At 55.4% G+C, this 23,517-nt stretch overlaps 1 protein-coding gene across 2 annotated transcripts; it reads left to right on the forward strand.

Annotated features, from left to right (window-relative positions):
* Positions 273-21,859, forward strand: ATP1A3 (ATPase, Na+/K+ transporting, alpha 3 polypeptide). 2 transcript variants are annotated; one of them, XM_021093276.1, is made up of 23 exons: positions 273-432; positions 4,512-4,640; positions 4,745-4,804; positions 4,936-5,139; positions 6,536-6,649; positions 6,741-6,875; positions 7,424-7,541; positions 7,664-7,932; positions 9,558-9,756; positions 9,833-9,942; positions 10,024-10,158; positions 12,577-12,769; positions 13,059-13,234; positions 13,323-13,459; positions 14,572-14,722; positions 14,803-14,971; positions 17,884-18,038; positions 18,113-18,236; positions 19,249-19,394; positions 20,177-20,307; positions 20,674-20,775; positions 21,020-21,111; positions 21,414-21,859. In XM_021093276.1, exons 1-23 carry the CDS (start codon positions 427-429, stop codon positions 21,440-21,442), a joined length of 3,084 nt encoding a protein of 1,027 aa, XP_020948935.1. In that variant the 5' UTR covers positions 273-426; the 3' UTR covers positions 21,443-21,859.

Below are 23,517 nucleotides of genomic sequence, written 5' to 3' on the forward strand. Positions count from 1 at the left end.
TCAGGGCCCCTCTTCTGAGGCGACACCCCACACTGCGGGGGTCTCCAGATCCCTCATTGCGGGGGGGGGGAATGGTCTCCGCCTCCCGCAGCGCTCCCCCTCCTCGGCAGCGCTGTCACTTTGCGGAGGCTGGGGGGCGGGGAAGACAGCTGCAGTACCGGGGGCGGGGCCGCGGGCCGTCCGTCAGGGCGGCGGCAGTTCTGATTGGCCGCTTCCGGCCCCCCTGGCGGGCGCGGGCATATGAGGAGGCGGAGGCAGCAGCCGCCGCAGACTCTGTGCGGTAGGGCTGACGGCAGGACGGACGCGCGGACCGAGGCGCGGGTGCTGCAGAGGCCCCCCAGCCCGAGCCCGCGCCACAGCCCGCCCTGAGGCCCCTGTCCCTGCCCCCGCCCCGCCCGCCCGCCCCTGTCCTCTGGAGCCGCCAAGATGGGGGTAGGTGCTCGGGCCGGCCAGGAGATGCGTGTGTGTGACATTGTGGGTCCAGTGACATTGGGTGTCAGTGGGGGGCGGGGGTTCTGGGACCCCTGCACTCCGGGACCCTGGTGCAGGACCCTGTAGACCGGCTGACCAGGCCTGTCTCTATGTTGTGTCGCTGATTGTGTGTGTGCCGGGCCTCCTGGGTCTGCGGGGGTCTGTGGCGCATGTTGGTGTGTCCTTTGTGTGTGGGGTCCTCGGGACACCGACTGGCCCTCAGCATCTCTGCCTGACCCAGTGTGGTTGCCTGCTCAACCATATTTGTGCGTGTGCATGTGTGCGGGTGCGAGCTTCTGGCTCTGTCAGGCCCTGCAGCACCTTCTGCCTGTGATTGTGATTGTGATTGTGTGGCCTGGGTTGTGTCCGAATGTCTGCAACCGTGTCTGGGTGTGTCTGAAGGCTGGTGTTTGTGTCTGGGGGTGCTGGAGCCAGTCTGCTTCCCTGGCCGGGTGGGAACAGGTCCAAACTATGGGATGAACACCAGATGACCTCTCTTTCTCCTTCCAGGCCTGGAGGGGGGTGCTCCACAGTGTGATTCCACCTGGGGCTGTAGTATCTAGCCCCTAATCTGGGGGAGCAGACATGGGCGGGGGGAAGCAGAAGAGCCACTGCGACTGAGGGCATATGCATGCAAATGCGTGTGTGGGGGGGGTATCGTGCGTGCCTGGCTATGCCCTTGCCTCCATGTCCGTATGTCCTTGTCTGTCTGTGAGTCTTTCCAGCAGATGCCGCCTCCTTCCCTGACTGACCACCTGACCCCCCTGCTGCAGCCCTGGATTCCTCCCTGTGTGTCTGGGGCGGGGCCATGGGGGGGGAGGCGGAAGGGCTGGGGGAGGTGGGATAAAGAGAGAGAGAGAAGGTCTGGACGGGAGACACTAATGGAGAGAGAATAGGAGGGATGGGGAGAAAGATGGCGGATGAAGGCTGATGGGCCCAGGGATGGAGATGGGGGATGGGGCTGCAGATCTGTGGATTGGGATGGGCATGGGGGGAAGGAGAGAAGAATTGGGTGGGGAGAGGACTAAGAGGGAGAAGGGGGAGGTGATGGCTTCCAGGTAAGTGGAAATGGAGGGGAAGCCATGGGAAGATTGGAGGAGAAGGCTGGGGCTAAGTGCCTTAGAGAAGAAAGGAGAAGGCTGGGGAGGGGTCTTAGGAAAAGACATGGGACAGGAGGAACAGTGAGTCACTTTAGCATGGGCGGCAGAGACATGGAAAGACAGAAATGGGCAGAGACAGAGATGCTCTGAAAGAGAAAGAAAGAGACACAGAGAAGAGAAAGAGACATGGCAGAGAAGCATGGAAAGATAGAGATGTGAGGGAGACGTAGATGTGGAGACACGAAGAGAGAAACTGAGGCTGAGGTGAGGGGCCCCAAGGACAGACATTTCCTACCCAGAGACAACCAGAGTCAGCCTGAATGGTGGGAAGAATGGGCAGAGGGCAAAAGAGGAGGTCGAGGGAGAGATGCTGAGCTGACGGCCTCAGACACCTTGAGGGGGGAGGGGGAGGCTGACTGAGGTGCAGAGGCTGCCTGAGCTGGGCGGGCGTCAGGGGAGGCGGACAGCATGGAAAATGGCGAAGCGCCGCAGAGGCGGGCTGCAGCGAGACAGGCGTGTCCCCCACCCTCGGAGGTGCTCCCGCCCCGCGGTGTGCCCATCTGGGCCTCCTGCCTTGACTGGGAAAGCCTCGGCTCCCCCCTCAACAGATGGAAGCCCGCCCCCAAGGGAGTCTGGTCATGGCAAGGGAAAGCAGGAGCCAAGGCTCGCCTGCCAGGGACTGGGGTATCCCAGCCCCTCCACCCTCAGACCCAGGAGTCTGGGGGGGCCACCCCTGGACCTCAGAAGGACCCATGCATCAGCTCCCCATCTTTCCCTAAGGTTTCAGGGCTGGACAGCTGGTTTTCTCCCCAACTCCTGCCAGGCCCCCATTTCGCTCCTCTCCTGCCTTCCCCATCATTTCTCTAACTTGACCTCATGACCTCCACTCTCTCCAGCCTTGGCTCTACCTCTCTGTGGAGGCTGAGACGCCTCCTGTGGTAGGGGGTGGAGGATCATCCGCCCTGTGGCCCAAGCCTCCATGCTTCTGTGTCAGACGCAGTGCTGCTGCAGGGCTGGCCCAGGGCCAAGCCTCACTCCCACCCCCTGAAACCCAGACTCTCAGGCCTCCAGGCTGCAGTAGCCCCCTGGGCTCAGCCTCTGGGTGTGGGGGCACACAGCAGGCAGCTCAACCCTCTGCAAGGTCACAAGGGGATTAGCGCTGAGCCGTGCTGAGCCTGGGATCCCAGCTTGGCTCTGGGCCCGCAAGATCTGTCAGTGACCCTCTACCAGCACCCGGCCTCGCCCCACCCCTCCTGCCAGCCTCCAAGGACACTGCCTTTCCCATCAGCCCAGGCCCCCAAGCTGGAACTTCAGTCACTTCCCCTCCTACTGCATCGAGTTCAAGCCAGGCCCCGGGGGTTCTGCCTCTTGATCTTTGGCACCCTTAATCCCAGCCAGCTCCTTGCCTATCCTCCAGAGACTTGATCATTCCCACTCCTGCCCAAACTATTCATGGCTCCCTCCAGCCCCCAGGAGAGAGGCTGGGCCCACAGTTTGTCAGTCAAGGCCCTCAGCACTGGCTGCCTGTCCAACCAGGCCACCATCCCTGTACACAGCAGGCTGCCTCCTGAGCATTTGTTCCAGCTGTGACCAATACCCAGAAGGCCCTTTCCTCTCCATTCCTGCCAGGCCTGCGGGTGGGGGGAGGTCTCTCCAGATTTGCTGGGCCCTTTGAGAGACAGAGACATCCATGGGGTTGGGGAGAGAGGCCAGGGAAAGAGCCAGGCAGAAAAGATAAGGCGATTGGGAGCTGCAAGGTCAGAGATGCTGAGGTGGACTCAGGGAGAGACACAGGGACAAAGAGGAAGACGGCGGAGCAGCAAGAGACAAACGGGACTATTGCAATGAGAGATAGAGAGACTGAGACGCAGCAAGCGTTACAGAGGAGGAAGTCACTTGAGAGTTGAAGACAGAGAGAAGGAGAGATGAGGATGGAGAGGATACAGAGACAGAAATGCTGATGCTTGGAGACAGTCTGAGACCCCAACACACCAACTTGGAGAGCGATGAGAACTAGAGAGACAGACGCAGCCAGACTCGGGGAGAGAGAGTTCCAGAGCTAGAGACATATCGTCTAAGGCGGGAACCCCAAAGAGCCAGAGATCAGAGAAACAAAATCATGGAGAGACATTCACAGAGACTCAGACAGAAAGACAGGAGTTCCCGTCGTGGCTCAGTGGTTAACGAATCCGACTAGGAACCATGAGGTTGCCAGTTCAATCCCTGGCCTTGCTCAGTGGGTTAATGACCCGGCGTTGCCGTGAGCTGTGGTGTAGGTTGCAGACACGGCTTGGATCCCACATAGCTGTGGCTTTAGCATAGGCCAGCGGCCACAGCTCCAATTTGACCCTAGCCTGGGAACCTCCATATGCCATGGGAGCGGCCCAAGAAATGGCAAAAAGACCAAAAAAAAAAAAAAAAAGACAGACACTGTGAAGTGACAAGGGAGAGAGAGAACAGAAAAGGAGCCACAGATACACACAGATAGAGATGGAGAGATAAAGAGGTAGAAGGAGACGGAGAAGACAAAACAGAATAAGGCAGAGAGGCACACAGAGACCTAGAGAAACAGATCAAGAAAGACAGACAGACACAGTAAGAGATGGACACTTCGGGAGCTGGCCCAGGGAGAAGGACAAAGAGACAGAGACACACAGAGATAAAAAGACACATGGAGGCCAAAGGGGAGAGACTTACAGAGAGAGAGGCACAGACAGACCTGGATAGAGACTTTCAGGACAGAGACCCGGAGGTACATGGAGCCAGAGATGGAGGAGACCCCCAGAGCTCAAAGGAAACTCGGAGACTTGGGGCAAAGACAGACGGAACCCCAGAGCTAGCTCCAGCCTAGAGGTGCGGCTGCACACAGACAGACCCAGGCCAGGGGGCCAGTGGGGCCTGCGGGGCCGGTGTCCCCCTGTAACCCCTTCTCGCCCGCAGTCTGGTGACTCTGACAGCTATCGTGTCGCCACCTCGCAGGACAAGAAAGATGACAAGGGCTCGCCCAAGAAGGGCAAGGGCACCAAAGACCGCCGGGACCTGGATGACCTCAAAAAGGAGGTGGCTATGGTGAGTCCCACCCTCTATACCCCCACACCTTCTCGGAGCAGGCTCCCCCCCCCCACCCCCGGCCAGGCCTCCACACTCACCGTCCCCGCACTCCTGTCCTCCAGACAGAGCACAAGATGTCAGTGGAAGAGGTCTGCCGGAAATACAACACGGACTGCGTGCAGGTGCGGCCGGCTGGGCCCCAAGGGAGGCGGGGATGGGAAGCCGGGCCCCCTGGGGGCCTGGGGGAGCTTGTGTACTGTTGGGGTGCCAGGGTTGCTCCAGGAGGGTTCTGTGTGAGTCCCGTGTCCCTCAGGGTCTGACCCACAGCAAAGCCCAGGAGATCCTGGCCCGCGACGGGCCTAACGCACTCACACCACCGCCGACCACCCCCGAGTGGGTCAAGTTCTGCCGCCAGCTCTTCGGGGGCTTCTCGATCCTGCTGTGGATTGGCGCCATCCTGTGCTTCCTGGCCTATGGCATCCAGGCAGGCACTGAGGACGATCCCTCTGGCGACAACGTGAGTGCCCTTCACCCTGCCCAGCCTGAGGGCTGGTCCCCTCAGGGACACAGACGCACAACCCACTTCTCCCCATCCCTTTAGACTTTCCAAAGCCCAATCTCCAACTTTTTCTTGTCTAACTTTCACAGTTACCCAGTGAGAGAACCAGAGAAGAGATGAGGAAAAGTGGGGGCTCAGATAGGCTGAGTAACTTGTCCGAGGTCACACAGTAGGAAGTGTGAGCTGGGGCTCCATCCCAAGGCTATGTGACCTCAGTGGGCTTGGGGATAGACACCAGTAGGTGGTGATGGGCTCAAGGTACCCAAAGAGTAAGGGGGCTCAGGTAGAGACCCAGGCACACCCGCCTGCTGATTCGCCAGGACCCTCCACCCAACACAGGGGGCATGCCTGGCCTCAACAGACACCACACCCACAAACAAAGACCTACATTCTGACTACATGGAGATCCTTGCACACACATGTGCATGCATATCTCCCCTAGTGGGGAGAGTCAATATAGACGATACCAGTTGCACACAGATTCAAACACGGCCACCTAGTTCAGGCACACAGGCACAGACACAAGATTGACAGACCCAGGAACTCAAACACACACAGAGGTGCAGGCATAAGCTGGTGACAGACAGAGAGATATGAGAAGCAAGCACAACGGCATTCTTAGAAATTAAAACCTAAACAGGGATTTCCCCTTGTGCATGGCGGAAATGAATCCAATTAGGAACCATGAGGTTATGAGTTTGATTGCTAGCCTTGCTCAGAGGGTTAAGGATCCAGTGTTGCCATGAGCTGTGGTGTAGGTTGCAGACACGGCTTGGATCCTGTGTTGCTGTGGCTGTGGCGTAGGCTGGCAGCTACAGCTCCAATTGGATCCCTAGCCTGGGAACCCCCACATGCCGCAGGCGCAGCCCTAAAAAAGAAAAAAAAATAAATAAAATAAATAATAAAACCTAAACAGGCAAACAGACTCAGAGTCTCAGACCCATGAAGAACCACAGAAAGAGACAGGACAGAGATCCACGGACAGAGAGAGTCAAACACAAATAGTCCCAGGCATTTAAACCTAGGCATGCAGACAGACCGACAGCACACTGACCCAAACACAGACACAAGGACAGAAAATAGCATATTCTTGGATTCTCTAACACAGGCAGAAAGACAGACAGACCCTCAAAAAAAGAGAGATGGACAGACTCAGAGGCTCAGACACACCTATGTTCAGAAAGCAGGACTCAAACATGGGCAGACAAACACACACACACAGACCCTCAGATGGAGCCAACTGGAGGTCAGACACACAAGTGACACAAAGCTCCCTTCCCAGATTCCACACACGTCAGGGTGGGGCTGGAGGGACTTCCTCCAGGACAGGCCGTGACGCTGTGTCTCCCCGCAGCTGTACCTGGGCATCGTGCTGGCGGCCGTGGTCATCATCACCGGCTGCTTCTCCTACTACCAGGAAGCCAAGAGCTCAAAGATCATGGAGTCCTTCAAGAACATGGTTCCCCAGGTGAGGGGGCCCCAGGAAGGGGCCGGGGGGCCGTGGACAGGGGCACAAAGCCGAGCAAGTCAGGGAGGTGACTTCTCTTTCCGGCCCCCAGCAAGCCCTGGTGATCCGAGAAGGTGAGAAGATGCAGGTGAACGCTGAGGAGGTGGTGGTCGGGGACCTGGTGGAGATCAAGGGCGGAGACAGAGTCCCAGCCGATCTGCGCATCATCTCAGCCCATGGCTGCAAGGTCAGCCTGCACCCCAGCTCTGCCCTCCCTGGAGGCCCAAGAGTCCAGACCTCCAGCCCCCCCCCCCGCCCCCCCCCCGCCTCAGACCCAGGAGTCCAGATCCCAGCCCATCCTTCCCCAAGAACCAGGAGGTCCAGGCCCCCTGCCCCTCCTCCCCTAGGACCCAGAGATCCAGCCCCTTAGCCCCTCCTCCTCCCCCAGACCCAGGATTCCAGCCCCCAGCTCATCCTCCCCTAGGACCCACGAGTCCAGGACCCCTCCTCCCTCAGATCCAATACCCTTGACCTCCAGCCCCTCTTCATTCAGACCCAGGAATCCAGCCCACCAGTCCCCACCCCTCAGACCCACAGGTACCTTGGACCTTGGTAAGAAGCCCGTACCCTCCCCACTTTCATGAACCTAACCTCTGTCCTCCCAGACACCCAGACCTCAGGGACAAGGGCTTTAGCCTCATTAACAAACAGACAAAAATTTTGAAATCTCCTCTGGACAAATGCCCCCTTGGCCCCAGGCCTGGGGCTGATCCCCGTTCTGTGCCCCCACCCCAGGTGGACAACTCCTCCCTGACGGGCGAGTCGGAGCCCCAGACCCGCTCCCCCGACTGCACACACGACAACCCCTTGGAGACTAGGAACATCACCTTCTTTTCCACCAACTGTGTGGAAGGTGAGGCTGGGGGCAGTACGGGCTCCCAGGTGAGGCCCAGCTGGTCCAGACGGACGTGCCTCAGGGGCTCGGGGTCCCTCCAAACCTCGCCGAGCCTCAGCCCAGTCCCCTCTGGCCCGCAGGCACGGCTCGGGGCGTGGTAGTGGCCACAGGTGACCGCACCGTCATGGGCCGCATCGCCACCTTGGCTTCGGGGCTGGAGGTGGGCAAGACGCCCATCGCCATCGAGATCGAGCACTTCATCCAGCTCATCACCGGCGTGGCCGTCTTCCTGGGCGTCTCCTTCTTCATCCTCTCCCTCATTCTGGGCTACACTTGGCTCGAGGCTGTCATCTTCCTTATCGGCATCATCGTGGCCAACGTCCCAGAGGGCCTGCTGGCCACTGTCACTGTAAGGCCCAGGCCCCCAGCCTGGGGGAGTAAGGGGCTGGAGGCCAGATGGCAATGATCTTGATTGCAACTTGGATAGCGAGGGCCGAGCCTCCTGGGTTTTGAATGCAGAGAGTCCTGGGACTGAGAGGCTTTCATTAACAAAACGAACAAACAAAAATCTCGAGAAACACTGCCAGTCAGAAAGGGCTGACCAGGAGTTCCCGTCGTGGCTCAGTGGTAACAAACCTGACTGGTATCCATGAGGAGGCAGGTTCCATCCCCGGCTTCCCTCAGTGGGTTAAGGATCCAGCCTTGCCATGAGGTGCAGTGTAGGTCACAGACACAGCTCAGATCTAGCGTTGCTGTGGCTGTGGTGAAGCTACAGCTCCGATTGGACCCCTAGCCTGGGAACCTCCATATGCCTTGAGTGCGGCCCTAAAAAGACAAAAAAATAAAATTAAATAAATAAATGAAAGAAAGGGCTAGCCAGCCAATCCCAATTGAAGTTAACTTACCAAATTAAGAGGCACACCCTCATGGTACAAGGTCTAAAGAATACATTCAAATAATTAAAAGACGAAATGGCAGTTGCCAACCCACTACCCACCTCCGGAAACAGGCTCCCTGCACTGTTCCCAGCAGAGGTGGGCATATTGCTGCGTGGGTAGTAACTGTTTTCAGGGCACGTAAAAGGGACCATCCTACTCTGCTCTGTGATTTTTTTTTTTAATCACTCCTGAGGCATGTGGAAGTCCCTGGGCCAGGAATCGAACCCACACCACAATGTCGAATCCTTAACTGCTAGGCCCCAGGGAACACCCCTGTGATTATTTTACTTAATATATCCTGCCAAGTTTTCCATATTAGCATATTCAAAACTCCTCTGGCTCAAAGGCCTTTTACTTGCTGACGTACACTATACACACATGAGAGCGTACAGCCTGATGAGTTGGAGCCAGCTGAAGACATCCCAGGTCAGCTGCTCCAAGATTGCCTTTCCCAGAAGCCCCTTCAAAACCTCACTCAGTCCCTACCCCCCAACTCAAAGGTTATCCCTCTGATAGCCTAGCTTCTAACAATATAGTTTTGTTCTTCATATCAGCAGAATCACTCATCAGGAACTCTTTTTTTTGTTGAACATTTTACTTTTGAGCTTCAACCATGCAGTGTAGGCAGTGGTCTCTTGTTCTTCTTCATGGTTGTATAGTATTCCCATCTTTTATTCCTCACTTTATTATTATTTTTTAATTTTAATTTTTTGGCTGGAGCATGCAGCAGCTTGATGTGGGATCTCAATTCCCAGACCAGGGATTACACCCAGGCTGCAACACCAAATCCTAACCTCTAGATCACTAGGGAGCTCCCTTATTCCCCAATTTATCAATCCCTTCGGCTGGGGACATTTGGGTTGTTTTCAGTTTGGGACCATTATGCTGCTGCTGTGACCCCTCTCGTACATTTATTTGGGGGTGCCTCTGAGCCCATTTCTGTGAGTCTCTGCCTTGGGTGGAATTGGTGGGCGACACCCCACCCTTTGTTCAGAATTCTGGGCTGGGCAGTTGGGTTGCTGGCAGTCATGTTGCTGGTCCAGCCTTGCTGTCCGTCTCTACTTGTAACACACCACCCCGCTTACATGCACTCCAGGTGTGTCTGACCCTGACTGCCAAGCGCATGGCTCGGAAGAACTGCCTTGTGAAAAACCTGGAGGCCGTAGAGACCCTGGGCTCCACATCCACCATCTGCTCAGACAAAACAGGGACCCTCACCCAGAACCGCATGACGGTCGCCCACATGTGGTTCGACAACCAGATCCACGAGGCTGACACCACTGAGGACCAGTCAGGTGAGGGTGGGTCTGGGTGGGCACCGAGGGTGGCTGGCCACCAGGCATCCCCAGCCCTGACTCGTGCCTCCTTCAGGGACCTCATTTGACAAGAGCTCACACACCTGGGTGGCCCTGTCCCACATTGCTGGACTCTGCAACCGTGCTGTCTTCAAGGGGGGTCAGGACAACATTCCTGTGCTCAAGGTGGGTCCGGCCACCTGCTCACCTTGGCCCTGCCCCCGCCCATCCCGTGCTGATCTGCCCTGACAGCTTCTCTCCCCGCAGAGGGACGTGGCTGGGGATGCCTCCGAGTCTGCCCTGCTCAAGTGCATCGAACTGTCCTCCGGCTCCGTGAAGCTGATGCGTGAACGCAATAAGAAAGTGGCCGAGATCCCCTTCAACTCCACCAACAAATACCAGGTACCCTGGGCTCTCCAGGAGAGTCAGACTGGCCATCACTTCCTCTGTGGTACCCCAAAAGCAGTCAGCTCTGCCCCACTGCCCTCTGCTATGGGAAAATTACTGTATTTCCCAGAGCTTCGATTTCTCCATCTGTAAAATGGGAATAATAGTATCCAACCGATGGGGAGAGGAAAAGCCCCAGCAGTGAGAACAGGTCTCTGATGGAGTAGGAGGCAGAGGCGTAATGATCTTCTGGCAGCAGAATGGAAACCAGCCAGAGATGGCATTCATTCCTTTCAACACCTTTTTTTTGAGCAGCCACCACATCAGAGGCACCTGTCTTAGGCGCTAGAGATAAACAGTGAAGTCCCTCCTCTCGTAAGCCTTACATTCGGGTGTGAGGAGACAGACAAAAGGACATGATAAAATACTAAATATATCAGCCAGTCATCGGCTGAGGAAGGGAGCCCTGCAGGTCTCTGGGAGCAGCAGATGCAGCATGTACAAAGGTCCCAAGGCAGGAACGTGTTGCTGGATCTGAACAATAGCCAGGGAGTGTGGAGCTGGGGAATGCGGTGGGAGGGGAGGGCAGTGGGTGCTAGGCCAGGTCCCACTGGGTCTTGTGTGCTGAGGACACAGCTTAGATGTAACCCTGAGGGGGAACCTGGGCCACAGAGCAGAGGAGAGATGAGACCTGACTGACTTTTTATAAAAAATTTTTTTTTTTTTTTTTTTGGCTACACCTGTGGCTTGTGGAAGTTCCCAGGCCAGGGATCAAACCTGCGCCACAGCCGAGACCCAGGCTGCGGCAGTGACAACACAGGATCCCTAACCCACCGTGCCACAAGAGAACTCCTGACTCACACTTTTAAAAACAGCTTTATTAGAGTTCCCATTGTGGCTCAGAGGATTAAGGACCCAACTTTGTGAGAATGTGGGTTCGATTCCTGGCCTCACTCAGTGGGTTACAGATCTAGCATTGCCACAAGCTGCGGTGTAGGTCACAGCTGCGGTTCTGTTTGAACCCTTGTCCTGGGAACTTCCATGTGTTTCAGGTGCAGCCATAAAAAGAAAACAAAAGTGATCCAGCTTTATTTAGCAGTTCCCTGGTGGCCTAGCAGTTAAGGATCCAGTGTTGTCACTGCTGTGGCTCAGGTTGGATCCCTGGCCTGGGAACTTCTGCATGCCATGGGCAAGGCCGAAAAAAAAAAAAAAAAAAAAAAAAAAAAAAAAACAGCCTTATTGAGGTATTTTTCACATACCATAGATCCCTCAAAGTGTATAATTCAGAGGTGTTAGTATATTCTCAGATACGTGCTGTCATCTACACAGTTTTAGAGCATTTTCATCACTTCTAAAAGCAACTTCATATTCCTTGGCTTTGTTCCCCTACCTCCCCCGCCTCCCTGAGCCCTAAGCAACAACTAATCTTCTTTCTGTCTCTATGCATTTGCCTATTCTGGACACTTCATATAAATAGGACCATACAAGATGTGTTTTTTGGTGTCTGGCTTCTTTCACCTAGCATAATGTTTTCAAGGTTCCTCCATGTGGTAGCAAGGATCAGTGCCTCATTCCTTTTCTTTTCCTTTCTTTTGGCCACACCCTGGGCATGCAGAAGTTCCTGGGTCAGGAATTGAACTCAGCAGTGACAACGCCAGATCCTCAACCCGCTGAGCCACCAGGGAGCTCCCTTCGTTCCTTTTTATGGCTGAATAACATTATGTGATGTAGATATTCTGCATTTGCTTATCGATTCATCTGTCAATGGACATTTGGGTTAATTGCACCCTTTAGCTTCTATGAATAATGCCACTGTGAACATTAGCCTCCAAGTTTGTGCGCAGACATAGTTTGCATGACTTTTGGATGCATACTTGGAAATTGCTAGTTTATATGTAACTCTATATTTAAACTTGGAGGAGGGACTGCCAGACTGTTTTCCAAAGTGGCTCTCATACTTTAAAGGATCCTTCTGGCTGCCATGGGGAGGAAATACGATGGGGTGGGGAGGGCAGAAACAGGGACTCAGTGTGGAGGATATTTCGTCTGAGAGATGGTGGTGGCTGGATGGGGGCGAGAAGAGGTCAGAACCCAGGGACTTCAGAGGTGAGCTGACCAGGTTCGGTGATGGGTCAGATGTGAGATTGAAGGCTGTCAGGCAAGACAGAGAGAGAGGCACGTGTCCTAAGGGCCCCTGAGTTCTCTGTGAGAGAGACACAGAGGGACAGAGATCTCTGTGAGAGAGTCAAGAAACAGTTGAAGAGCTCTCAGGTAGAGAGATTTGGGCAGTGCCCTCTTGGGGAGCCTGAGGGCTCTGCCCTTGTGCCCGTGGCTCTGGGTGGGGTGGCAGGGAGTCCTCCTCCTGAGTGGCGAGCAGGCAGCCTCTGGGTCCCTGCGAGGTTCAGACACGGCCGCCCTCTGCTCTGTCCACAGCTCTCCATCCACGAGACCGAGGACCCCAATGACAACAGGTACCTGCTGGTGATGAAGGGCGCCCCCGAACGCATCCTGGACCGCTGCTCCACCATCCTGCTGCAGGGCAAAGAGCAGCCGCTGGACGAAGAGATGAAGGAAGCCTTCCAGAACGCCTACCTCGAGCTCGGCGGCCTGGGCGAGCGTGTGCTTGGTGTGTGCCACGGGTGGGGCCGAGATGGGGCGGGGCTGGGCCAGCTACGGGGCCCTTGAGGGAAAGGAGGGATGCGATGCTGCCCAGAGCCTGGCTCAGGATAGGGCCTCCCAGAATGCATCGTAAATGCATGAACGAATGAATGAATGAATGAATGCGAGGGGAAGGCATCTTTTAGAAATGACTGACCTCCCGACCAACCGGGGAGCCTGACCACAGGAATGGGCAGCTGTGGGTGGGAGGCAGGGAGGACCGAGGCTGGAGCTCCGCGCCCACATCCCTGCACCAGGTTTCTGCCATTACTACCTGCCTGAGGAGCAGTTCCCTAAGGGCTTTGCCTTCGACTGTGATGACGTCAACTTCACCACCGACAACCTCTGCTTCGTGGGCCTCATGTCCATGATTGACCCTCCACGGGCGGCCGTCCCTGATGCGGTGGGCAAGTGCCGCAGCGCCGGCATCAAGGTGTGGCCTGGGGCAGCCGGGGAGGCAGGACCAGAAGGGCCCCAAGCGCCAGCAGTGAGGCAGAACCATTTCCGCATGATGCCTACAGGTCATCATGGTCACGGGCGATCATCCCATCACCGCAAAGGCCATTGCCAAGGGCGTGGGCATCATCTCCGAGGGCAACGAGACTGTGGAGGACATTGCCGCCCGCCTCAACATTCCCGTCAGCCAGGTCAACCCCAGGTGAGCCCTGCCCTGCCCAGCTCAGGTGCCTCTGGGACTGCAGGTTCTCTTCCTCTTGGGCTTCCTCTCTTGACTCAGCATCTGGGTCCTGTTCCTCCCACGTGAAGATGGGCAGCCTGGTGTTGCAGCTGCATGTGGTGAGCAAGGTGTAGGTTTGCATCCCAGCTTTGCCTCCTTGAGCCTCATTTTCCTTCTCTCTGAAATGGCCTGCTAGCAATTCCCACTTGAGAGGATTCTATGAGATCCCTCCCTTTTTTTTTTTTTTTTTTTTTTTTGCCATTTGTCTTTTTAGGGCCACATTCACGGCATATGGAGGTTCCCAGGCTAGGGGTTGAATCGGAGCTGTAGCCACGGGCCTATACCACAGCCACAGCAATGTGAGATCCGAGCTGCATCTGTGATCTACACCACAGCTCAGGGCAATTCCAGATCCTTAACCCACTGATTGAGACCAGGGATCAAACCCAAGGCCTCATGGAGGCTAGTCAGATTCGTTAACAACTGAGCCATGACAGACACTCCTTTTATTTTTTTATTTTTTCTTTCTTTTTAGGCTGCACCTGCAGCATATGGAAGTTCCCAGCCTAGGGGTCAAATCAGAGCTACAGCCACAGGACCTTGGGATCTAAGCCGCATCCACAGCTCACAGCCATGCTGTATCCTTAACCCACTGAGTAGGGCCAGGGATTGAACCGTAGCCTCATGGATACTAGTTGGGTTTACTACCGATGAGCCACAGTGGGAACTCCTGAGATCCCTTGTTTCTTGTCCATCATTCTTCCTCTTTTATGTCCTCATCTCTGTCTCATCTCTGTTCTGAAATCCTTAGCTTTCTCTTCTTCGTTCCTATCTGTGTGAGTGTCTCCATTGCTTAATTGCCTTCATATCTCTGTCCCTCTAAATCCGCTGTCCCAAAGTTTTTCCTGAGGTCCGCCCTACAACCCTCCTACTGCAGCCGCCTCCTCCCATGTGTCCCTTTGTCTCTGACCCTCCCCCAGAGCATCTGTCCCTCTCTTAGAGCCCAATCCTCTGCCTTTGCTGCCCATGAGTCTGTCTATCAGGTGTCATTGCATCACACGCTATAGGTCCTGACCACTCTCTGCTCTTCCCAGGGACGCCAAGGCCTGCGTGATCCATGGCACCGACCTCAAGGACTTCACCTCCGAGCAGATCGATGAGATCCTGCAGAACCACACAGAGATTGTCTTCGCCCGCACTTCCCCCCAGCAGAAGCTCATCATTGTGGAGGGCTGTCAGAGACAGGTGGGCTTGGCTGGGGTCTCTCAGAGGAGGGGGCCGGGGGCCTGGCATCTGGGCATTGTCCTCACCCCCTCTCCCTCCAGGGAGCCATCGTGGCTGTGACTGGGGATGGTGTGAATGACTCCCCTGCTCTGAAAAAGGCTGATATCGGGGTGGCCATGGGCATTGCCGGCTCTGACGTCTCCAAACAGGCCGCGGACATGATCCTGCTGGATGACAACTTTGCTTCCATCGTCACGGGTGTGGAGGAGGGTGAGTGAGTCGGCCAGGGTGGCCGTGGACACCGACGTCCCTGCACGAGGCAGGAGAAGGGCAAGGGGAACAGGCCAGGGCTACAGCGGGAAGACTGCAGAATACCACTAGGCCTTCTCCCCAACACACACACCCTGCCCCCGCCCCCCCGACAGGGCCAGAGCTTGTCCTTTTCAGTCTTCCCCACCCCCGAGGGAGCTGGAGGCTCCCTGGGGGTGGGACTGAGCCAGCACACTCCTGGGTCACTGTGTCACCCACTGCAGGCCCAGTCTGGTGGGCAAGGCAGACTTGGACACATTTTAAAAATATTCCTAAGTGCTGGAGTTCCTGTTGTGGCTCAGGGGGTTAAGAAACTGACTAGTATCCATGAGGATGTGGGTTTGATCCCTGGCCTCAGGTTAAGGATCTGGCATTGCCGTGACCTGTGGTATAGGTCGCAGACACAGCTCGGATCCTGCGTTGCTGTGGCTGTGGCTATAGTGTATGGTAGGCCAGCAGCTGTAGTTCTGATTCAACCCCTAGCCTGGGAACCTCCATATGCTGCAGGTGTGGCCCTAAAAGAATAATAATAATAATAAATACTGTAAGCGCAACCTCAAAGAAGTAGAGGGTCCTGCAGGATCCCTGAGGAAGCTGCTCCCCCGCCCCCTGGAGACAGTGGGCGAGGAAGCTTTCCCCGAGTGACAGGGACCCCTATGCCAAGTCTCTAGGCCATGTGGGAATTTTCACCTAGAGGAGCGCCAGCAAAGGGAGCTGCATACATAGGCAGGACCATGTGAAGGAGCTCGTGTGTGAGGCCCAAACTGTGTCTCAGGCAGAGCCGTGGGAGCCCAGGCCTCAGGACTTATGGGCCTGGCTGCGGCCACAGATGGGGCTTGTTCACATTCAATTTTTTTCTGATCATCAAAGTAATTCATGATAATTATGGCAAATGTAGAAAAGCATTAAGAAACAAATTGGAATCACCCATAACCTCACCATCCAGAAACAATCACTCTTCATGCTGTGGTGCATTTGAAATGCCCCCAGAGTAAAAAAATAACTCACAATGAGAGAATTCAAACAGTAAGGCTGAGCCTAGTGTGTCAAATGAAATTCCCTTATCCCTGTCCCCTGTGGCCCAGAGGACACATGATTAACCCTTTCTCATCCCCCGAGACACCCTCCATGCATCTGCAAAGCACACCCTCACGGATGTACGTGTTCAGGCCTTTCAGACATCTATTGGGCTCTTTCCTGGTGTGTCCTGCCAGGGGCTGGAGGGACAGCTGTGAGCAGAGCAGGCATGGTCCCTGCTCTCAAGGAGCTGGGAGAGACAGCCTTCAATAAGTTAGCAAAGAAACTGTAACATAACAAACATAATTACAGTGTGACAAGTGCCAAGAAGAAACCAGCAGGGTGCTAGGGTGATAACAGTAAGGGTCCTACCCAGATAGGAGGGACAAGGAAGGCCTCTCTGAAGTGAAAAAAAAACAAACAAACAAACAAAAAAAAACCCACAAAGTTTAACTTCCAGAAGAGGAAATTCCAGGTATACCCAAAGCAGAGCAAATGGTACAGTGAACCGCCATGCCACTGTCACCCAGCTCCAGCAGCCATCAGCTCACCACCCATCTCAACACATACACTGGATTTTGCTGAAGCACATTTAAGTCATCATTTCACCCAGAGACATTTTAGGATGAGACCCCAGCAGTTTGTGGAGGACAGCACTGTGCGGGAGCAGCCAATAGGTGAGAAGAGCCAGGTGCCTTATATCCACACAAAGATGACAAACCATCCTTACCCCGGTGCAGCCTACCTTTCTGTCCCTTCTTAATGACACACCTTGTTGCTCATCAGCACACGGAGGGTAGAGGTGGAGGCGGGTGCTGACTGGGTTCATCTTCAGTTTCTTTGTACTTTATACACACTGTGCTGATGGAATCTTTATTGGATATGACATTCATACATAAAGTTGGGCAGTTCTGTGACTTTTTACAGACACAGACACAGCTATGAAACCACCAGGCCTCCATCAAGATAGGGAATATTTTCAGCCTCCCGCTGGGTTTCCCTCAGGTTCCCTCCAGTCTATCTCCCTCTTCCCGGAAATAACCGCTCTCCTGACTTCCAGCACCATTGATTAGTCTCGAACCTCTTCTAAATGGAATCATGTGATATAAATGCTTCTGTGCCTGGCTTTTTTCACTCAACATGGCATCTGTGAGATTCATCTATGGAGTTGGGGATGTCAGTGGCTCGTTGCTTTTTTTTTTTTTTTTTTTTTTTTTTTGCTGGGCAGAATTCCATTTTATAGATGGACTGCAGTTTACTTGTCCACGCACCTATGGATGGCCAGTGGGTCCGTCTAGGTTCCAGCTTTGATAACTAACACTGCAGTAAACATTCTTGTACTTGCTTTGGGGTGGACAGAAATAGTCGTTTCTTTTGGGTATAAGCTTAGGAATAGGATTGCTGGGTCCATACACCAGGGATGTTTCGCTTTCATAAAAAATGCCAAACAATCTTCCAAGGTGATTGTATCTCAAGAACGTTTGAACAGGGGTGACATAGTCAGACGTCTGTGTGGAAAGGTGGGAGATGGGGGGATGGATTAGAAAGGATGCATGGGAGTTCCCGTTGTGGCACAGAGGAAATGAATCTGACCAGTATCTATGAGGATGCAGGTTCCATCCCTGGCTTTTCTCAGTGGGTTGCGGATCCGGCATTGCCATGAGTTGTGGTGTAGGCCCACAGCTGTAGCTCCAACTTGACCCCTAGCCTGGGAACTTCCAGATGTTGCAGGTGCAGCCCTAAAAACCAAAAAGAAAAAAAAAAAAGAAACGATGCATGGACTGGGCAGAGAAGGGGCAAAGGGATTAGGGTGCCCTGGTATGGGTGCCAAGGTCTGAGCCTGCCCCTGCCAACAGGCCGCCTGATCTTCGACAACCTAAAGAAATCCATTGCCTACACCCTGACCAGCAACATCCCCGAGATCACGCCCTTCCTGCTGTTCATCATGGCCAACATCCCGCTGCCTCTGGGTACCATCACCATCCTCTGCATTGACCTGGGCACCGACATGGTGAGTTCTAGCCATCCCCAAGCCCTGGGAGGGCAGGGTGCCCCCTCCCTGGCTCACTGGCCTCCTCTGCCCAGGTGCCCGCCATCTCGTTGGCCTATGAGGCTGCTGAGAGTGACATCATGAAGAGACAGCCCAGGAACCCACGCACTGACAAGCTGGTCAATGAGAGGCTCATCAGCATGGCCTATGGGCAGATCGGTGAGGGCCTGGGGACCCCACCTCCCTTACGGCTGGATGCCCAGGATTTTGAGCATGCCTGGCCCACCTTGGGCACTTGGAAACTTTGTGTTGAATGAGTGGAGTAAAAATTAGGACCTGGTGCTGGAGGTTTGGAAGGAGTGACTTGCAGGTGTGTGGTGGTCACTGAGGTGGGTCTGGCACAGGTGGAGGAAAGGCCTGGGGCTTTGCCCGGGCACACAGGGGGTACCCAGTGGCAGATCAGGGCTGGCCCCAGGATGGCCATCCATCGCTCCACCTGTCTCATGATGGGAAGGACAAGTTAGCCTATGAGCCCTCTGAGGGCAGGAGCAAGCCTCACCCCTCCGCCTCCTCCTCAATCTGCTGCTGGAGGTGAGGTGTGCAGAGCCTTCCAGGTGCTGAGTGCCCTGTGGCTGGCAGTGTCCTGGCAAGCAGAGGCTTGGAGGCCATGGTCAGAGGCCTGAGGAGGTCACTTCTGCAAAGAGAGTCTTCAGGGGAGTTCCCTTCATGGTTCAGTGGTGAACGAACCTGATGAGGATCCATGAGGATGCGGGTTCGATCCCTGGCCTCGCTCCGTGGGTTAAGGATCCAGTGTTGCCGTGAACTGTGGTGTAGGTTGCAGATGCAGTTTGGATCTGGCATTGCTGTGGCTGCAGTGTAGGCTGGGAGCTGTAGCTCCGATTCGACCCCTAGCCTGGGAACTTACATATGCCATGGGTGCAGCCCTAAAAAAAAAAAGGAGGATCCTCAGCTATCTCCTGATGTCCAGGTGGCCTGGGTCAGGTGGGAGGGAGCCTCCAAGTTCTCCATCTCAGGGAGGCCCCTCTGCCCCCCCCAAAGCCCCTGCCCCAGGTAGCACCCTCAGGTGGCCCAGCCCCAGATGATGCTCAGGCAAGAGGCCTGAGGTAGCCCACCGTCCTCCCAGGGCAGGTCTCAAGGGCCTCAGAGATGCCCTGGGCTGCCTGCTGCCCCCACCTGAGCCGCTCTTCCTCTCTCTTATCTCCTCCCCCAGGAATGATCCAGGCTCTTGGTGGCTTCTTCTCCTACTTTGTGATCCTGGCAGAAAACGGCTTCTTGCCCAGCAACCTAGTCGGCATCAGGCTAAACTGGGACGACCGCACCGTCAATGACCTGGAGGACAGTTACGGGCAGCAGTGGGTGAGTGGGGCAGGCAGCCTGGACGGGGCCTCCTAGGTGGCGACATTGCCTGTAGCATCCCATGCATGGGCAGCTTCCTGTGATGGCCCCTCTGTTTCCGGGCAGCATCAAGACCCTCACCAGGAGTTCTAGTTGTGGCTCAGTGATAACGAACCCGACTAATATCCCTGAGGACTCGGGTTTGATCTCTGGCCTCGCTCACTGGGTTAAGGATCCAGCGTTGCCGGGAGCTATGGTGTAGGTCGCAGATGTGGCTCAGATCCCGAGTTTCTGTGGCTGTGGTGTAGGCCAGCAGCTGAAACTCCAATTTGACCCCTAGCCTGGGAATTTCCACATGCCGCGGGTGCAGCTGTGAAAAGACGCATACACACACACACACACACACAGACCCTCAGGGACCAGCCACAAGGGGCCCTCAGGCACTCTTGGCTCAGCCCATCACAGTCCCCTGTCCACCAGCCATGCTCTCTGCCCCACCAGGCGAGACGCCTTTGCTGTCCTCTTCTCCGTCTCTGTCCCCTCAAAGCCTGGCTGGCTTCCCCCAGGAGGTCCACAGCTGAAGTCACCATTACTCTCCCCACCTCTTCTTTGTACATTTCCTGACTCTTCCCACGGGATTGGGAGCTTCCCCGGAGAGAAGACCATCTGGACAGAGTCCCCAATGTCCCCTGGGGCCCCACGCAGGGCGCAGACAACCAGCACATGGGCCTGGGGTGGGGGTGGGGGGCCGGGGCCACAGCCACACTGACCACCATCCTGCCCTCGCGGCATCGCCCTTGCAGACATATGAGCAGAGGAAAGTAGTGGAGTTCACATGCCACACGGCCTTCTTCGTGAGCATAGTGGTTGTGCAGTGGGCAGACCTGATCATCTGCAAGACCCGGAGGAACTCCGTCTTCCAGCAGGGCATGAAGTGAGGCCCAAGGGCTCCCCTCTGTCCTGCCCTGCATCTGTCTGTCTGTTTCAGTTTTGCCTCTGAGTTGATTTTCTCTCCAGCGGTCACGCCTGTCCTGGATCCTGTGTGTTTGTGTGTTGTGTGCGCCTGTGCACATACACACACCAGGTCCTCCAGATCCGCTTTATCTTTTCCCACCCCTGCCTGTCTGTGTGTCACTGTCTCTTTTTGCCTTCATATTTCAGTGTGGGTCTGGGCCTGTGTCTCTCTGCCTCTCTTTGTCTCCACTTCTGCGTGTCCCTGTGTCTGTCTCTCCCTGTGTCTCTGTGGGGTGGGGGGATCCCAGGTCAGGTGCTCTGCGTTCAGCCCTGCCTGTGCCTCCAGGAACAAGATCCTGATCTTTGGGTTGTTTGAGGAGACAGCCCTCGCCGCCTTCCTGTCCTACTGCCCTGGCATGGACGTGGCCCTTCGCATGTACCCTCTCAAGTGAGTGCCCCCCACACACAAACCACCTGCTCCAGGCTCCTCGGAGTATCCGCCCGTGGGGCCCCTCACACGGGGCACTCAGCAGGCCCCGCCCACCTGCAGCCGTGGCCTGGGCCTAGACTATGGGCAGAAGGATCCAGGGCCATCCCCCCAGGGGCCCTCCGTCCTCTGGGACTCTGCCTCTGGGTCCCCCTATCATGGTCACCGCCCGCCCTGACGCCCTCCTGCTCTCCCGTCTCTGCAGGCCCAGCTGGTGGTTCTGTGCCTTCCCCTACAGTTTCCTCATCTTCGTCTACGACGAAATCCGCAAACTCATCCTGCGCAGGAACCCCGGGGGTGAGGGGGCTCGCTGGGCACGGGGGAAGGGCTGGGGGGCAGGACCGGGCAGCTGGCGGGGATGCGGGAGCGGCGCTGGGTGTCTGCCGCTAACCTCACTCACTCTGTCACCCCCACCCGCCTCCCTTCCATGTTGGCCCCTTTCCAACCCGCTTGTCGCTTCCTGTCCTCCGGGCCTCCTCCTCTCCTTGCCCTGTGCCTCTGCCCCTTGTGGTTTCTTCCTGCGCCACGCGCGGTCTCTCTATCTGAGCGTCTCTCCATGCCCGGCTCTCCGGTCTCTTTCTCCTCCGTCTTCTCTCCAGGTTGGGTGGAGAAGGAAACCTACTACTGACCTCATCCCCACCACGTCTCCAGTCTACCCCCTGTCCCCCAAGCCCAGGAAAGCCCAATCCAGTGGCCCCCTTATTTTGTATTCTTGGGGGCGGGGCCTCTCTCCCCGTGGCCCCACCTCGGCCCCGCCCCCTCAAGGTCTCTCCCGTCTACACCCCCCTCCGCCCTCCCGCTGCTTCTCTCCCCACCCGCCCCGCCCCCTGCCCCTCTCTCTCTCTCTCTCTCTCTCTCTCTCTCTCTCTCTCTCCCTCCCTCCCCCCGCCTCCCTCTCTCCCTCTCTCTCCCTCTCCCCTCCTCAACCCTGCCGCCCAGCTCCCCTCAGCCCCCTCCCTGGGCTCTTTTTTACTCCCCCTCACCCCCTGGCTGATGCCATCTCTGGTTCTGGACAATTATCAAATATATCAGTGGGGAGAGAAAAGTGGGGTGTGTGTCGTGCTTACTTTCTGGACCAGGGGTGTGAGCGGGACCTTGTCCCCTGAGCTGGCACCCATGGCTGGGTGATTCATGAAAGCCCAGGAATTTCACCTGGCACAAGCCTGGTAGTCATGGAATCTCAAAGTCATCGAATCATGGGAGTTTTAAACCCAACAAAGGTTAGCATGAGAGCAACTTGAATCCCCTAGGTGATGGGTTCCCAGCAGGGGAGAGGAAGGGAAGTGATGGTGGTGATGATGAGACTGGTTCATGGAGCTCCCACTCTATGTTCTGCCCTCTTCAAAGCACTCTAGGTGTACTAGCTCACTTAATCTTCACAAGACACAGAGAGGGAAAGTGACTTGCTCAAGGTCCCACAGCTGAGAGGTGACTGAGATTTGAACCTAGGCTGTCCAAGCTCTAAGTCACTATGTGCGTCTCTCTTTTTGTTGAGATAAACTTTCATACAGCAGTGCACAGATCTTGAGGGCACAGTTCAACAATTTAAAAAAGCACATCCACATAGGAGTTCCTGCTGTGGTGCAACAGGATTGGCGGCCTTTTGGGAGCGCTGGGACAAGGGTTTGATCCACAAACCCTTGGGTTAAGGATCCAGAGTTCCCACAGCTGCAGCCTGGGTAGCAACTGCAGCTCAGATCTGATTCCTGGCCTGGGAATTCTATTTGCTGCAGGGCGGCCAAAAAAAAAAAAAAAAAAAAGATACATCCACATAACCGCCATCCATATTAGGGTATGGAACATTTCCATCCACCCAGAAAGTCCCCTCCCGCCCCTTTCCAGTCAGCCGCCCTCCTGAGGCAACTGCTGATCTAATTTCTGCCACTATCCTTTGGCTGCGCCTATTCTTGGGCTTTGTAGACATGAAACCGAACAGCACGCTTCCTCATGGGCTTGGCTGCCTGTCCTCAACATACATCTCTGTGAGTCACTCACCACGTCGCGTGTATTGGTAGCCTGTTCATTATCACTGCTGGGGAGTACTCCACTGTGTGATTATAGCACGGCTTGTCAATCCATTCTCTTGTTTTGTTTTGTTTTTGTTTTTGTTTTTGCTTTTTAGGGTCGCACCCTTGGCATATGGAGGTCCCCAGCTTAGGGGTCAAGTTAGAGCTGTTGCTGCTGGCCTACACCACAGCCACAGCAACACGGGATCTGAGCCTTGTCTGCGACCTACACCACAGCTCACAGCAACGCCGGATCCTTAACCTATTGAGTGAGGCCAGGGATCGAACCTGAAACCTCATGGTTCCTCATTGGATTCATTTCCACTGTGCCACGATGGGAACTCCAGTCTATTCTCTTGTTGATGGACATTTGTTGATGAACACTTTGGGATCCTCGAGGAGGAGATTATGCTGGTGATATCCTCTGATGACACATTTTTCATCTCTGCTGGGTACATGCCTAAGAATGGCATTGCTGGTCAGGGAAGAGACTGTTTTTATCTTTCATAAAAACAAGACACTCTTTCCAAAGCTCTTGTGTCATCTGCATTCCCATCGTGTAGGAAAGTTCCAGTTGTTCCACATCCTCATCAACACTTGGTATTGCCAGTCTTTTGAATTTTAGCCATTTTGGTTGGGCAGCTCAACTTCCCAAGAGACAGGCTTTCTAACACAGCCCAGAGATGGGAGTGAGGGG

The sequence above is a fragment of the Sus scrofa genome, chromosome 6 (genome assembly GCF_000003025.6).
Source record: "Sus scrofa isolate TJ Tabasco breed Duroc chromosome 6, Sscrofa11.1, whole genome shotgun sequence".
In the NCBI taxonomy this organism is placed as follows: domain Eukaryota; kingdom Metazoa; phylum Chordata; class Mammalia; order Artiodactyla; family Suidae; genus Sus; species Sus scrofa.

Coding starts and splice junctions, on each gene's coding strand:
- ATP1A3 (XM_021093276.1), top strand. Junction 4,641..4,744: donor TCAAAAAGGAGGTGGCTATG/GTGAGTCCCACC, acceptor CCTGTCCTCCAG/ACAGAGCACAAGATGTCAGT. Junction 18,039..18,112: donor TTGACCTGGGCACCGACATG/GTGAGTTCTAGC, acceptor TCCTCTGCCCAG/GTGCCCGCCATCTCGTTGGC.